The sequence below is a fragment of the Haemaphysalis longicornis genome, unplaced genomic scaffold (genome assembly GCF_048455015.1).
Source record: "Haemaphysalis longicornis isolate Haplotype H1 unplaced genomic scaffold, Haemaphysalis longicornis Haplotype H1 scaffold_9, whole genome shotgun sequence".
Taxonomy (NCBI): Eukaryota; Metazoa; Arthropoda; class Arachnida; order Ixodida; family Ixodidae; genus Haemaphysalis; species Haemaphysalis longicornis.
This window is the reverse complement of record NW_027526460.1, coordinates 138,419,055-138,433,612: the sequence shown is the minus strand read 5'-3', so window position 1 is coordinate 138,433,612 and position 14,558 is coordinate 138,419,055. Positions and strand designations below refer to the sequence as shown.

Sequence of the window (14,558 nt, the reverse complement as noted above, 5' to 3'; positions counted from 1 at the left end):
ACGTGTTCACACAACCCACTCCCTAAATATGCACCTACTACCAGCGTAAACGCATAAATGTTTCGCTTTCCGACTACTTTCAACAAGGTCATTTGTTCTGAAATTTTCGGAAACATATCATATTTCATCAGCCAATATGTGCCACATTCTTCCATTTCTGACAAAAAAGGTATAAATTAAATACACTTGCGAATGTCTTAAAATGCGTTATTGTCATTATTATTTACACGTAAGACCTTTTGTGATTTTACTTTCAGTTTTCAAAATATATATATTTCTAGGCGTAGTGACTGTAGGTTCATCTGATTAAACAGCGTTACAGTGAATCTTTAGAGAACACATCTGTAGGTTTGTAAATACAGAGTGGCGAGCTGGGCAAGTGGGAAAAAAGAAGTGGACGAAGGGAACGGACAGGACGAGCGCTGACTCGCAACTAATTTATTCACGCTATTCGTGCGGAATATAAACGTTTGCAACAAAAAAGAAGAGAGCGAGAACAAAGCATTCAAATCGAACACACTCCCTCGTACCCCACCCCCACATAGTCAACACTCAAAACCTCATGAAGAACAAAAGGGTCATGGTTTCGGCCTGTTGGTGATGCATAATGGAAACTGAAAGCGCAAAATAGACACGGACAAAGAAAGGGGACAACAGGACGAGCGCTCGTCCTGTTGTCCCCTTTCTTTGTCCGTGTCTATTTTGCGCTTTCAGTTTCCATTCCCTCATGAAGAAGAGACAAACGGGCCCTGCCGGGCTGATAACTGGGTTACAGAACACGCACTCTTTCGCGCTGTTGCCCAGAAGGATTGTAAATACATACTGGTGCTTCGGATTTCGTTTGGCAATTTACAACAAATTTCAGCTGAAGTTTGCGCCTAAGAAGTCCGAGAATCTGGCGTGCTCTGTTTTAAGCGGCTTTCGTCACCACCAGAAACTGCCCTCACGAAATCTGTGAAACCTACGCCGGGCCAACGCACTTGCACCCCAGTGAAAACATCACCCCAAAGATACTGGAATGGCACAAAGAGCATAAACAGATGAAGTGGCTTCTAAAAAAGCAATCACCCGGTTGTTTACGATCGGTGCCCGATTCCGCAAGTGCGGCGGGGATTTCTAGGAAGGCTCATTTTCCTCGTCAGCGCCCTCGGGGCATTTGACACCGGCCCAGAAAGGTTTTTTGTGGAGTGGGCTTCCCACGTACCGGTTTGGAGAGTGGGCACGCTCATTAAAAGCCATACCTGCCACGGGTGGGCTCCCTTGGGCGCGTCGTGGCCGCCGGAGATGCGTTCGGCCGGCGCGTTCGCCTTGTCCAGATCCACACGGCCGCACACTGCGCCAGAGAAGAGAGCGCGAACGACGTCTTAGTACGGAGCTCGGTACTACGGGGCGACCGGTCAGGAGACAAGAAAGCACTATGCGGTACCGTATATATATATGCGCGCTGTCGTTGCGGCTAACCACTCCCCCATTATTTATTTCTTTAGCGGGCTTTTCAGGGTTTTGCAAGTTTTTGTGAGAGTGATGGGGAGGGAACAGCGCGTACTTTTGGTGGTTTTTGTTCTACCGGCGCAGCTCGCACATTCGCAATAGCGGATAACACTTCAGTAACGTAGCAACGGTCGTTTCTAGCTTGGGGCAAAGACAATTCGCAGGCGTGGTTTGTCAGTGTCGAGATGGCGACGATAGTTTATTTAGGTACTTTCGCGCACCAGTACTTGGCGAAAGTAGGTTGTATCACCTTAGGGATACAACCTTCAGCGACAGCTATTTATGTACAGTGACGCGGCTACAATGACGCGGCTACAAACTAACAAGGAAGAGAGCGTATGCTTGTGCCATGTGTCAACCGAGGGATCTGCCTAGGACCCAAGATTCTATAAATTTACTAGTAAGGCTGTGGTTCTGCCACTTTTTGGTCACTCTGCCGGGTCGGTATGTGTCGATTGTCATGTGTGCGTGAAGGGGCGTGAGTGCATGGCGCCAACGACATGTATTTGTGGTGTTCTTTTCATGTCTAAATAACAAGCCCGGATGTTTTCAGTTCTATCTCTTGGACGTTCAAACCAGCCACAAAACCTGTGCACTAAAGCCACCGTTACACGTGTTACCAGCGGGGACACGCGGGCAGCGTGCATGCCGATCAAAATAAATATTCAGAAGTTGCAAATTTCCTCATTGATGTATTTTGCCTAGTTATGTGCCAATCCCGTGGGCGTAATCCCGCACATATGTTCTTTATGCTTTAAGAGAATATTAAAACAGGTAGTCGCAGTTGAGTAGTTACGGATACTGCCTCAAAAGCACAGGGGTCTCGGTTCAATCCCCGACACCACACTGGCAAAAAAATTTTGTTTTCCAGGTTTGTGTTCGGCACCGCATGCGTCATGATACCCGTTACAGAAACACAAGGATGGACACACACCGAGAGCAAATACCACGGAATAAAAGTTGCCCTAACCATAATCTCCTGACATCTGGCAATGGAAGAAGTCTGCACTGAATAATTCCAGTTGTCAAACCTCTTTTGAAAGGAACGCAAGCCTCTTGGTGGAGGTGGTAGATACCTTGCGGCCTGCAGTTGATTCATTTCAACCTTGAACGAGGTGTTCTCCTCTTGACGGACGTCCACTGTGAGCGTCAGTGACCCCACAAAATTGTTACCTTGGCTGGTATGCAAGAAATGCACGTCCGAGGAGTACCGATCACCACACCGCCTCCCAAAAGCAAGAAAACAACAACAAATGTTCTATGTTTGCACGACGTCGTATATAGCTGGTGCAACGGCCACCCTACGACGTCGTAAGAAGAATGAAAACATCAACGCAGGGCTTGCAATGCCGCAGACCCTCAGCCTATACGATTGTGTAGTCCGGCTTAACAACCCGGACGCAATGATAATTGCGCCATCCAAGAGGAAAGGTTGCCTTAAGAGCCTAAACGTCGTCAGAGCATGTTATTTTTGTAGGTGACTTCCAAGATGCAGAAAAACAAGAACTACGAAGTCTACTACTTACGTTCTTACGTTTCGAAAAGTGTACTTGCTTTGACACATTTGTAACAGTCGATTAAGGCAAGTAAACTCCCAAAAGCAGCAAACATCGTTATGTTTCACTCTTCTCACTTTTACGTGCTCTCTGTGAGTTTTCTTGGTTCCTATGCGTGCATGCGTGGGTGCGTGTGTGTGTGCGTGTGCGTGTGTGTGTGTGTGTGTGTGTGTGTGTGTGTGTGTGTGTGTGTGTGTGTGTGTGTGTGTGTGTGTGTGTGTGTGTGTGAGTGCTTGTGTGTGTGTGTGTGTGTGCTTGTGTGTGTGTGTGTGTGTGTGTGTGTGTTTGTGTGTGTGTGTGTGTGTGCTTGTAAGAGGGAGAAAGTGAAAGAGAGGGAAGATACAGTGGTATTTTTTACCAAGCGAAAACTTACGCTATATGTGTGTGGCTTGAAAAAGCCCTATAGTTAACCCTCACCGTCTACACATGTCGGCAGAAGGTCATGTACATGTTTTTTCAAAACCAGACAGAAATAATTCGATGGAAATGATTGAAAAGTTCCTTATAGTAAATAAAATAAATTGAGCTCGTCTGCGTTAGATGAAACACTTTTTATAGCACTTTGTTTAAATAATTAGCCTAAAGACCTAAAACGACGCTTTCAAAACGACAGGACAGTACTTGAGGGCAGTAATCTACTCCACCGAACGGATACGCTCGCAATTCAGTTGATATCTTCGGGCAGCAAATATTTCGACCACTGTGGCTCGAATAAGGCATGCAAGAGAGTCCGAACTGGTATCGGCGATCAACAAAGGCACCAAGGAAAAAGCGTTCACCAACCACTGATGAGCACGCTGTATATTTGGCAGCCAGTGATGTGCCGAAGGACTCCAACAAAAAGTGATCGAACAATTACCTCATTCTGGAAAAATCGTTCGAAACGTCGCTTTAAAGGAGGCCTTTACGCAATGCAATACTTGCACGTGTCTTGCAATAGGCAGCATGTGTATATAAATTATCCACTTTTCGGCGGCGTTCCAAGGAGCGCCTTGAACTTTAATTATTTGAAATTATTCATAAAAAATGCACAGCCATCCAATGGCAAAAAAAAAAAGATACATCGATTACTAATAATTGCGAGAGCATTAGGTACGACATAGCCAATAACTGTTTAATCCCAAGTAAACAGACACGCTGGTACCGTTTTTCTTTTTTAAACACATATTTCTAGACACACTGACCACAGGCTTGTTAAGTAACATACACCGAAGAAAACGTTGGAACGAATATCGGTGCCTCACGAACCATCCCGTCTTTATCGTCGTAATGGAGGAAGTTGAATCAATCCGTTAAAGTGCATTCAACAGCAACATGCATTTGTCATCACTTCAAAGTGACTCACGAAGAGAAGTTGAGGACAAGCTTTGTGTGCAAGTTTGCTTTCCTAACGTGCCACACGAAGTTCCACAACTGCTAAAGGCCTAACCACATGCACGCGTAAAACCGACGTACTCGCGCAACGACGTAAACCGGCGTAAGCGCGTAAGGAACCGGCGTACTCCGGGTACGCCGAATGCATTGGTACGCACTTGTTACGCCCAAGTTAGAGCCCGCCAGACATCGACGCAAACTTTCGGGCGCACGTAAGGCGCACGGTGTTGACGTAGACCTCTGGCGGTGATGTTATCGGCGGTCAGGTCGCAAAACAAGAGAGAGAATTGATAAATAAGCTAACTTCACTATTAATTATGCGATAAAACGAAGTAATTTGAAAATACGGAGACCAAACAACCGGACAAAACACTCGAAGCAACGAGCAACTATGAGAGTAAGGCAGTTTACGCCAAATGTAGCGGAAGGTTTTGTGCCTGCCAAGTATGCATACTAATCCTTACCGTTTTAATGTCCCGAGAACTGTTTTAGTTATTTCTGTATTAAATATACGTACTTTTGTGAGAATAGGCACTATTTGTTTTATTTGAGTTAAAATGTAGTTGAACTGGTCGCCACAAAGCTGAGTCCGGAGTAGTCGAGCCACAGTGCGCGGCGCGTTGGTTTACGCGCGCGTTGCGGCGATATGTGGTTACTAGTCCTCGGTCGGCGTAAAGGCAGCGGCGTATGTCGCCGCAGGCGTACGTCGTTGCGCGAGTACGTCGATTTTATGCGTGCATGTGGTTGAGCCTTCAGGCGTCGAGCTCTGACGTCGGACATTATAATTGTCGTTTCCACCGCGGGGGCTGAATGTATGATGAGGGCGAAGTACAAAAACGCCCAAGGTGCAGCTGTTTTCGGCGCGCGTTAAAGATGCCCACGTGACCTAAATCAATCTGCGACCCCTCCTACAATATATTTCAAAACCAAGGTTTAGGTTCTGCACGTTACACGTTTATCTGCACTTTCTTCCTCGGTTCGCCTATTTACATAATGAAGCACTATCACTTTTCTTCAGGCATTCCATTTCCGTGCCGGAAATACACTCGGCTTCTGGCCGAAATATTATCTCCATCCACTATGGAGGTTGTTTTAAATAATGTTAACTTGACAAAACTGCGCACAGAGGAAAGAACAAGGCAGTGTCCAATAACACATTCATCGTGAGAGAAAATCGTGTTGATTTTATTGCAGAAAAGTATCCAGTCCTGTCATAGCCGTTCCAAACCGGACTGTTCCAAGAGGATTCGGCTTTAATTGACAGGCAGCAGGAAAAAGTCTTGTCGTTTGAAAGGCGGTAGGGTGGGCCTTACCGCGTAACGGTTGTGTCTAGAGCGCGTTGTGTCACGGCGTTGGCTGTCTGACTATGCTTCGGAAGGAAATGTTTGTGCCCCTGCAGTGGTGTGGTGGATTAGCCAGTGCAGTGACATCATCGGAATGTTGCTTTTCGCAGCCCTATTCTTTTCCTGCCCGAAGGCGTGTCCGAGAGTAGCCCCTGCTGTCACGTGTGCGAGTATTATCGTTGCTGTCCACGGGGCGTGGTAATCGTCGCCGCTCAAGATGGACCCAGAGGTTGCTATCGACATGGTAGCGCTGTGTTACCGGATACAGATTTACTCGCAGCGGATAGTCTTGATTTAGGAACTCAAAATAGTTTGGGCACTAACCCATCACAAAGCGAAATCTTTTTCTCTTAAACACGTATTTATCCTTCAACAGCCAGATAAACTGCGGCCGGGACCCTTAAGTCACATTCAACTGCAAGCCGATTTGCGACAACGAGACTGAGCTGGACACGCAGTTCCAGAAAGTCCGACTGAGCGCTACTACGGACGTTCGTTGCGCCCACTTGAATTAGCGAAAAAAAGGCAGCGCACGGCACCGGAAGAGAATCTGCGGACATGCCTCCCGGCCTTTCTCGAAGGTCCAGCGCTGTGCCCCAGGGTCTACTGGGTGAATACTGAGCAAATACTGAACCCCCCCTCCCCACTACTGCGCATAGACGTCATAAGACAATGACGCTCACTACCAAAGAAGTGCGACTGTGACCCGAAGCCTGCTCTTCTATTAACGGGAAAAATAAGCGCACACCATCACGTGTTAAGAATCTCTCGCCGAGTCTTAAGCGCGCAATTAACGAAACCCACAATTTTCTTCCTGAGCTCCGAATTTAACAACCTGCTCACTGACATATTTTTAAATAAAGACGGACTCATTGCATTCACTTGGTTCTCGTGTGTCTAACTCTGCCCTCGTCCCGTACGCTGAAGTGAAAATGTAATCAATACGGCCATGAAACTCGACAAGGAGCTGAGCGCTTATTTTACCGTAAAGAACCCATGGGGATGTTTCTTAAAGACAATGTAAGGTAAGAAAAGTGAGTAAGATCCGGATGACTGCACGGAGCCCCGTCAAATTAAAAGACGTAAGGGATAGCATCGCCATTCTGCCACATGAGAGGAGGATGGCAGAGGACGCACAAGAATGTTTGTGACGCGCCATAAAACTTCTTTTTCTCTGGGAACTTTTTACACAAACGAATAATAAAGCAAGAACAAATGACCGCCCACCTGTGAAAAACCCTTTAATTTTATACGCTGGCAGTCATTCCCCGCCACAATTTTATTCTGCGCGTTGTGCAACAAGAAAGGGTGAAGGCCCCCTTCATTGGAGATTTTCTGCATACGACACGCCATTATTGAACTCTTTGCTCGTTTTTATTTTTGTCGATCTAATCAGTCTCTTAATAATGTCGCGTCTCTTTTCTGTTGGAACTGCTGCTTTGCCAACTCAACTAGAAATCGACAGCAGCCGAAACGTAAGTCTACGGCAGCATACCTTCAATTTGCACAGTGAAAAATCGCATTTTAACTGTTCTTGTAACTTGTCATTGTTAAAAGCACTGCGCACTCACGCTCATTTTATGCGCTACAACACGAAGTAGTAAAAGCGTGAGGAGAGAGGATTGGTGTAAGAAATTGTTGACTTAGCAGTGGCGGTAGTACACGCAGGACGAAAGAGGGTAAAGAAACCAGAGGGCCCCCGTCCAAGTAATTTTAACTTTCGAAATCGCTTCTCGTTACTGGTTTATTGAAAAATGTCAGATAAATTCCAAGTAAATAGGAATCAGGCTTAACACTTGTAAACCCTGTTCTCACGACCGAAGGGTCTGTTTTGCTCGGCTCTGCAAAGACTATGCCCACAGTCTTTCATAAAGGCTAGGCTACTGAATGGTTGGATTAAGCCTGTCGCTTCCACTGAAGTGCACGCCCAGACGGACCAGCCGGCGTGCCATACATGGAAAAACCGAGCGACCGGGCGCAGGCGAAGCAGCCGAAAAACTCTCGTCTAGTCACGTGGTACCGCAGTGGCGTGACTCCGAGAGAGCGCAGGTGTGAGGCCTCCATGCAGCGGATCACGTGGCGTGACGTCAAACCCACCACACTTGCGCTCCGGCAGCTCAAGGTCATTGTGACGCGATGAATGACCTTGCAAAACATGGCGTAGTAGGGATTTCGCGAGACTAATGTTTGCTTTTCACGCGCCTTGCGCTAACAGCATAAGATAGGCAGCTTATGGAGGTACAAAATGCCCGAACCGTGCGCCATCACAAGCATCGATATCATTTTATGGAATGTACCGAAAACGCCTCCTATAAAATTCCATGGAGTTGAAAGAAGGTTTGCTCTTTTAAAAGTGGGCAGTGTATCCAGGGATAAGTCCATGAACACAATATGGTAGTAAAAAATAAGGCTAGGGCAGTCCTATTTAACACGCTGTATAGCGCCTGTATATTCAGCCCCTATATCGCACCGAATAGCACTATATAAAATCTAGAAATAGATGTAACAGACTAATACTTAAGGCCTGCTTCATCATGAGGCTGGATGACACGCGTGTCCACGCACCACTAGTAGCTGACAATCTGACTGTACTCTTCACGACAGGGCCCATTGCATGCACGACGCCACTACCACTAGTAGTTGGCAATCTAATTGTACTCTTCAGGATGACGCCACTGGCCTCACGGATTTTTCTCATTTACACTGCATTTTTACAGGAACATGGTTGCAAGTTTGCGCGCGTTTGTTCTGGCCGTGCCTTGCCATCGATATTTTTTCGCCACTACCCATCTCAAGCATACAAGGGAACTATGCCAAACCCAATGAAAATAGGGTGTTACTCAAAGTTTCCGCTGGGTGGATGGGAAACAGCCAAGTGGTTTAGTGCACTACTACACAGATTTGTGAAGTAGTGCGCAGACAGCGAAACAGTAAAAGAAGGCAAAATACTTCGATCTCTTTTTCATTGTTGGCAATTGATAAATGATAACACATCATTCCTTTCGTAGTTCCGTGGTGATATTTCCCAGATTAACTTTGAGCAAGGCAGCTGTTTCATGGTGGAAAATGGTGAGACATGACGTAAATGCTGAGCAAGTGCGTAAATTTTTATCATAAACAGAGCTATAGTGAAACGGTCGTCGGAAAAAGATACGAAGGAGACGCGATCTTACTTCAAACGCAAGCTTTTATTCAAAATGCACAATTATATACAGGAGGCTGTGAAAAAAACGAGCATTCCACATGTATTCACAGACGTTCGGGGTTATCACATCTGCCCCGTGGTCACAAGCGACTGACTAAACACTTCTTGGCTCTTGAACAGGATAAACACCGACCACACAAAACCATGCGTCAAAAGTAATCTTCCAAGCGAACCGAGCGAAATCAGTTTATTCGAACACAGGCTGCTGAGGGCCGTGAACGAAAAGCCCCAACAGAGACTTCAAAGAATCGACAGCTTCTAGCCAAAGAAAAGGCACTAAGAAAATCTAGGAAAGGCAGCTCTGTCTCTGTAGCGACGAATCCCAACTGGCTAACACTAGAAGCTCCCCAATTCCTTACGCTTGTACTCTTTCTTTTAGAAGTTCATTTCTTTGGATACAGCAGGGAGGAAGCATGTTTCTTTAGGCAGTTGTCCGTCTAACTTTCTAAAAGCAAGCTTCTCTCGCTCGAGACTCGAGGGGAAACTTCGTCTGATAACTGGTAAACACTGTCAACAGTCAGCTGGTAAAATAGAAGACGAAACGCCCACCACGATACAAGGAGGTTTTTTAGGATAAAACAGCATTTCCTGATCGGACACAAAAACCCTCTTTAGTATGACTTCAAGTGGAAAAAAGCAAGATATATGAAGGCCCAGAAGGCTAGGGTTTTTTTGTTGAGGTTTTATTTTTTAAGCCTACTAAGGTTTTGCATTCCTCCTCCCGATGAACGAGACTCCTATGCAGGAGAAAAAATGTTTGTTTGTTGCTCAGCTGCGGCTTTATTTTCGCCAGCGTGTCGCGTTTTAGACAAGATTAGATAGTACTTGAGCGCATGGTTTTGTTTGCTTCGCTTTTTCCTTCTGGAGCCAAGCAGTGTTTTCTTGGAAGTAATTGATTAGAGTATTGACAGCCAGGGGCTCTGTTTGCACATGTGGAGTGCTACATTTTTAGGCGACAAGCAGATTGTGCCGGTATATAATTGTGCATTTCCACTAAAGACTCCAGTTGCCAGCAACAGGAGATTCGTGCTCCTGTCTCCGTACGTCACTTTCATGTGGGGCTTATAAGAGCAAATAATAAGTTATATAATGAAAAAGGAGGAATTGTATGTTTGGCCGCGTGCTGTAGATCGGCCACCGGCTGCCCACGCTGCACAAGTGTCAGCACCCTTCTGGTTTGAGGTATTAAGGCGCAAGAAAAACGCAGACACTAGACCTTAAGACCTTTGATCATGTCGTACCAACTGGCCGACATGAAGCTGGCTATTGGCCTTCTGGTTGTACGCAGTCTGCCCCGACACTCAATACTCTTTCCCGAGTAGAATCAGACGTGACATGCAGCCGTAGTCCTGCACCAACTTTAGGAGCTAGTCGTTCTACTCGACACCACTATTATAAGGAATAGTGTAACATACGCTCATTGCATCCACTAAAAATGGCTGAGACAAACTCACGGCTAATACTTATCAAGAACCAGATGGCAAAGTAGGCCCGGTGTGTTAACTCTATTGAAAAAGACTAAGAGAACGAAGCTGGAGTGTCAGAGCAATAAAAGGGGGTGGCTACAGAAGATGAAAAATGTATTAAAAAGAAGTTGACATATGCCGCTCAACATCCATATGTCTGTGTGCTTTGGCACCACCGGTTTTTCCTCTAGGGAATCCGGTCTCCTCGATCGTGTGCACAAGCCACTGCCCAGGTGGTTGTTGCAAGTCACACGCTAAGTGCGGCTGGGTGGAGGTGGTGTGCGGGGGAAAAGAAGCTTTATTGCGAGGCAAGCTAGTGGCGTCTAACGGGGGGAGCTGTGGTTCGCGGGCGATGGTGGCAGGATGAGGTGCTGACCTTCTTGCAGGCGCGACTTGGGCAGCACGGCCACCGCCGCCGAGAAGGATCGTGAGCAGTTCTTGGCGACGTCGGTGGCGACGCAGGCGTAGACGCCGCTGTCTTCTGGCCGCGAGTCGTTGATGGTGAGGAAGCCGATGGGCAGGATGGTGACCCTGTTGACGCCCGTGCGCAGCTGGGCGCCGTTACGGGACCAGTGGGTGGCCACGTGCGCCCCGCCGGCCTCGCACGGCAGGATCACCGTCTCGCCCCGGGTGAAGCTCGTGTCCTGGGGAACCTTGCGTTGCACTGCGCAGAGATTGAGGGAGAAACATCGGATCAGACCTACGTACAGTACGAACTCGGCTAGAAGCCGATTCCTTGTCCTATGGAAGATAAAGTGAAAGTTTGTGCGACACTGAACTACGTAGTCAGACTTTTCAAGTGATCATATAGACTTCAGGCGCTTCAAGTAAGCGAGTGCTACTAAATTGCGTGGGGCGTTGAGACCCTTCATATAAAAGTAATGACGGAGGTTTGTTACGTCGACGTCCATGCGTTGGACTCCATCTAGTGCTCTTGTTTTGCGGTGGGGAAGCATACACTTACACGAGAGTTTCGGTTTTATCCCCTGTGGATCACGTCTTTTATATTGCGGTTGTTGCACATTTTATTTCACTGAGCCTATGATTTATAGCCATCCACCAGCACTTCCTGGTTTTCTGCCTCTGAATATATTGAATAACTCCCTTACGGGGATTTAAATTTACTTTGTATATAGAAATCGTGAATCAAACCAGCAAATTGGTTACTAGTGAAAAGATTGAGGTCGCTACCCATTCCTCACGTATGGCACTGATAAAAAAGACGTTGTTTACTGAAGGGCCTTTAGACTTCCAAAAGCCTGGATTTTCGCGGCGGACAACATTTCCGTTTACGTCTCTGTCCGAAGTCACGTACAACCTTACCAGTGGCCATTAAGAATTTTAATAGATAGTCAAGTCCCACTAATAAGATGTCGCTTCGTGGTGAACCCTACATCAAAACAGGTAAGTTGGGGCACCTCTATACGTTTGTACTCCATGAGGAACTACCTATTAAGAACATAAACAAATGTAATAAATGCTGCTGCTTGAGACCCTGCGTTTACTTTCGCGTAGTCGTGCCATTAGCAACAACGAGCTCTACACCGTTCAGCTATCCACGCTCGTAAACTAGATGAAAACAGGCTGTCACTGTAAAATCGGACATTAAATTTTCAAAACGGAGTGCTGCCCGAAAATTACCACAATGTTCACTGGGTTCTGCAGATCATTCAACTGGATGCCACGTGGTACTGGCGCGTTTAAACCACGTCCTTAACTGAAGGCCGAAATCACGACCTTCTGAGGGTATGACCAAAACGCTTTCTTACGTGGCGGGACATTTAATTTGAGCAGATGGCAGGGCTGTTTGACGATCATGCAGCTAAAGGAGCAATGTAAGTGAATCGCACCAGTACCGCATACTCACGAATAAAAACATATAGTATAACATGGAGAACACGCTATTGGATAGTTGCGTCGGAAAAACAAGTACCACATAAGAATTTAATGACCGGTTTGAACTAAACCACGTATTAGGCCATCTGTTCGCCAGACAAATATTATTCCTGTTGTACTTCAGCAAAGTTACAAATTATTCATGAATGACAGCCATGCTGCGGTTCCATTATTAGGACTCTGGAAGCAAGGTTTTTACAGAACAGAGATGGGGGTTACTGTAGAACCAGACTACGTTTGTAATTAATGGTCAAGTAATCCAAGCTTATGGGTTGGAATTTGTCATGGTTAGCATCCCGAAATCCGAAATCGTTCCAGCGCTGTGCACGAATTTCTAGGTGATCCACGTTAGAAAAAAAAAGCTAGGCCGCGTATCTGCTTACTTCGCTGCAAATGTCGTCGAAAGACGATAGTCCTTCGCCCACTATGCCGCCAAAGTGTCTCCCTTATCTACCCCACCCACCTCTCATGTTCTGCTCCTCCCTTTAGATACTCCCACGTTGAACCCCAAAGAGGTCTACTAAAGTCAGTGTAATTTTCCCGCGCTCCACTGGTCACGCACCATCGACTGAAACCATTGCTTACTGTCGAACTTGGAACATCGAGATGAAGGATCGCGAGAGCTTTTTGTAATTTCGGGCCTGGTATTGTTTGAAACGCGCATTTTTATTTATGGTTGCAAATATCAAGCACACTTCATTTTCAATTAAAGAATGCTGCGTGTACCAAATGCGCATTGATGTTTTGTCTCAAAAATGCTAGTTTTCTTTTTGCTGAAAGATGTTGTCAAGTATGAAGTATTTCCCAGATTAAATGAGTCGCTCTGACTATATGAATTTATCGTTCAAGCATTTTTTTTAACTTTTGGCCGGATGGCTGTATCGAGGGACAGGCAGTCAGACAGATCGACAAACAGACAGACAGACAGAAAGACCAAACTTTCGCGCTTAAGTGGGCCAAGAAGACTCGTCTTTAACAACTCGTAATGCCTTATTTTTGCAGAGTAAGTAGAACATTCAAACTTGCACGTGTGGTGCTTTCCCGCACCATCAAGTAATGATGCAAATGAGATCATGCTGGAGCAGAAAATAAGCTACTTTAAGGAATTAAGGGTGGGTCCGTTCAGAAATTTTTTGCTGCACCGACTATGAAAAACAACAGCGGGGAGGAGGGTGGATAAGGGAGAGTTGGAAAAAAGGAGCGGAGGGAGGGTGAAGTGGGTGAAGGGTGAGCAAGTGAGAAAAGGAGCATGGGAGGGAGGGGGAGAATACAGTGCCGCGGATGGTGGAGGGGTGAGGGAAGAGGACGAAGGAAGAGAATTTAATTGGTTGGCACAAATATATATTTGTTCCGACCAATTGAATTCCCTCCGTTCCCAAATGTGTCTGCCAAGTGTCTCCCAAATATGTTTGCCAAGTGTGGGGCATATGATTTAGGAGGGCCACCCAAGTATCCCGTGCTGACCGCTTTTATGAGACCAAGCAAGACGACGGCTTCACGGCTCGCTTGGGCACAAAGAGCGCCTCCTACCACCAATATCGTGCTGCTGGAACGCCTGACGGGAAAACCGCTCAATTGCAACGAGAGCAGGCATCGTGATTGGTATTCCAATTATAAGCTAAATCAGACATTTCTTAACGACAACTACCGATTTTAAGTTTTCCATAGAATGGGTTGTACCTGGATTGTTTAATTGGCAGCTTATTTTGAAGAGAGCTGGTGGCTAGTCCTTGTTGAAACGCGCGGACATCGTCGGTGGATACCTCTTCCAGAATTCTTCTTATCAATTTCTCGAACGGCAACGCGTATCGATTTGCGCTTACAGATCTCGGCAGTTTTAGACATTTTCATACTTGTAAAAAACAATGACACTTTATGCTGTCGTTTTTCCAACTGTACGATTGCTTCTTCCCCCTATAAGCACCCAAATGCGGTGTAATGCGAGCCACGTAAACATGAGCATTGTCCTCAGTTAGGCCCACGCAGATTTTAACAGCACAGCTGTTTAAGCTTTTACTTCCGCCGTAGAGCATCACCAAAAAACTCAGCCCAGCCGAGGGCACGTGAGCCTGTGCGCCGTAAGGAGCGTCCGCCGTCTTCCAGGCTTGCTTGCGGGCTTTCGTCACGTGAGCCGCACGCAACAAAAATACAAAAAAAATTCGAGCGCACGTGAGTGTGCGCTTCGTGAGGATCACCCGGCGTGGGCCAGCTCGACCTTCGAGAACAC

The 14,558-nt window shown here is 46.4% G+C and overlaps 1 protein-coding gene across 2 annotated transcripts in view; it reads right to left on the bottom strand.

The window, feature by feature from the left end:
• Window positions 1-14,558, bottom strand: part of LOC144152962 (mannan-binding lectin serine protease 1-like) — a 138,913-nt gene that overhangs the window by 22,984 nt on the left and 101,371 nt on the right. For both annotated transcript variants that reach the window (XM_077684562.1, XM_077684563.1), the window contains exons 9-10: window positions 10,812-11,099; window positions 1,242-1,333 (exon numbers count right to left, since the gene is read on the bottom strand). In XM_077684562.1, coding sequence (XP_077540688.1) covers window positions 1,242-1,333; window positions 10,812-11,099 — 380 coding nt within the window. The remainder of the gene's footprint in view (window positions 1-1,241; window positions 1,334-10,811; window positions 11,100-14,558) is intronic.